This window comes from Penaeus japonicus, unplaced genomic scaffold (genome assembly GCF_977035675.1).
Source record: "Penaeus japonicus unplaced genomic scaffold, GWHDUDI00000001_assembly GWHDUDI00000010, whole genome shotgun sequence".
Lineage (NCBI taxonomy): Eukaryota > Metazoa > Arthropoda > Malacostraca > Decapoda > Penaeidae > Penaeus > Penaeus japonicus.
Window position 1 is genome coordinate 26,546,235 of NW_028234412.1, and position 2,500 is coordinate 26,548,734.

Genomic DNA, 2,500 nt, shown 5'->3' on the forward strand with positions numbered 1-2,500 from the left:
CGGCATACGTTGTTATGATACACGCATGCTAGATTAGGAGAACAATTAATGACAAATCATGCATCCTTGTCGGTAAATAAAAGTGATTGATATTGGTGCAATGAAGATGTATTCATTCATACGAAAATTTGCGAAAAGGCAAAGGTGTACACAAGGACGCTTACGCTGGTGGCAATTGGTTGCGGCAATCGACTGCCACAACCTTTAACCCGACATTGCTTTCAGTGAGGGTTTCATACGTGGCAGTTGCAGTTAGCCGTGCACCTATTCGAAGAGCAACCATCTGGCACAACCCGGAATTCCCAAAAGGGGTATTGCAAAGACTAAAATTCACAGACTTCAACTGCAGACTTTCATCTCACTCGATGACACTAGTTGCCGCCATTGCCCAACGGTGTTAACTGTTACCTTTTAAAAAACGTATTTTTTTAGCAGCAAATATGAACAGTAACAATATCATGAAGTTCGTGAACGAAAAAGTTAACACAGAAGATCTAATCCTCGAAGTGGAGAGGCAACCAGCGGTTTGGAACAGTGCACTTGAAGAATACGGAAGTAAACTGAAGCGTAGGAACGCGTGGCATGCCATCGTAGTGAATTTCATCCCAGACTTTGATGAAAAACCTTTCCCAGAAAGAAAAGAAATACGTAAGTAGAGCGTCCGTGGCCAAGGCATTAATTATACTGCTAGTAACAGTGAAGATAAGTAGTTGATATAATCTACTGTACATTGTTATTATTGTTATTTTGATTACTATGGCTATCATCATTATTATTTTCATTACTGATGTAATTTTCATTATTATCTTTACTATGATAATAATAATAATAATTATTATTATTATTATCGTTATTTATTCATTATTAATAGTAATTATAATAATGATAATAATAATATAATTATTTATACTATTATTATCGTTATTATTGTTATCTTTATAATCATAGTTATTTTCACTATTATTATTATTATTCATATTATTATTATCATTATTATTATTATATTTATAATTATCATTATTATTATTACTATTATTATTTTTATTATTACTATTATTATTTTCATTACTGATGTAATTTTCATTATTATCTTTACTCTGATAATAACTATTATTATCATTATTATTATTATCATCATCGTTATTTATTCGTTATTTATTATTATTATTATTATTATTTATATTATTATTATCGTTATTATTGTTATTTTTATAATCATAGTTATTTTCATTATTATTATTATTATTATACATATTATTATCATTATTATTATTATATTTATGATTATGATTATTATTATTACTATTATTATTTTTATCATCATCATCATCATCATCACATCATCATAATAATTTTCATTAATTTTATTTTTATTTTTATCATCATCATTATTATCCTTCTCCTTCTCATTATCATCATCATCATCATCATCATCATCAATTATCAGTATTACTTTAGGAGGCAACGAGTGCCTACCCTATATTTCCTTATCCAACACTGTATTCCATTTACTATTAGACTAGCAAGAATAACCATTGTAATTTATGTAATAAAGTGTTTTGAATTTGAATTTGAATTTGAACTAAATATGTAGTGATCGGATAAAAGATAGACACCGTCATCATTGCTCATATGATTTTATTCGCAAGGCTTTTCATATCATATGTTTTCGTGTATTAACATAAAGAGGTTTCGATTTTACTAATTGTACAAGTGATGAATAAACTGTAGAATTCCCTTTGAACTTTCCCTTTCATCAACATGATAAAATTACTCAAATTACGCAAGTTAGTAGCGGATGATACCCAACGCGCGGGTTATTGCTATATTTAGATATGCAATGGGACATCACGTGGTATTAGACACTAGCGTGGGGTCTGATTTTATTAATAGAATTAATTATATTTTTGGTATAATCTCACGTGACGATAGACATAATAAGTGCGGGGTTTGATAGCTTTGTGGAAGAAAATCACGTGACGATAGACGCTAGCATGGGGGCAAATGGTGTCAATTAGATTTGTAATAGAAAATAGCAATGGTGTCAATTAGATTTATAGTAGAAAATCGCGTGATAATAGACACTGGTATGGGGTTTAATAGAGTTGATTAGATTTGCAATATAAAAGTTCAATAGATGTGTAACAGAACATCACATGGCAATGGCCACTGGCATGGAGTCTTATAGAGAGAATTAGTTTTGTAAAAGAACATTACGTAGCATTAGACACTAGCATGATTTCTAACAGTCAATTCGATTTTTGATTGAAGATCACGTGACCATTGACACTAGATCCCGTGAAGATGGTTAGAATTCTGATCAGTCAATGACCTGAAGCTTCACATGCCCTCGAAATCAGGCAGTACAGCCAACAGAATCCGATCCCAGTCAACTGCCGAACAGACATACGCTAGTGTGGATTATGGTGTATAGAAATAGTGCTCAAAAACAAGTTGGTGTTTTTATCCAAAATCTTTGCCAATTCAAGAAAATGGACCA

At 31.0% G+C, this 2,500-nt stretch overlaps 1 protein-coding gene across 1 annotated transcript in view; it reads left to right on the plus strand.

The window, feature by feature from the left end:
- Positions 1–2,500, plus strand: part of LOC122267304 (uncharacterized) — a 6,377-nt gene that overhangs the window by 359 nt on the left and 3,518 nt on the right. Inside the window, exon 1 of the mRNA XM_043037335.2 lies at positions 1–648. This exon is cut by the window's left edge and continues 359 nt beyond it. Coding sequence (XP_042893269.2) covers positions 441–648 — 208 coding nt within the window. The 5' untranslated portion in view covers positions 1–440. The remainder of the gene's footprint in view (positions 649–2,500) is intronic.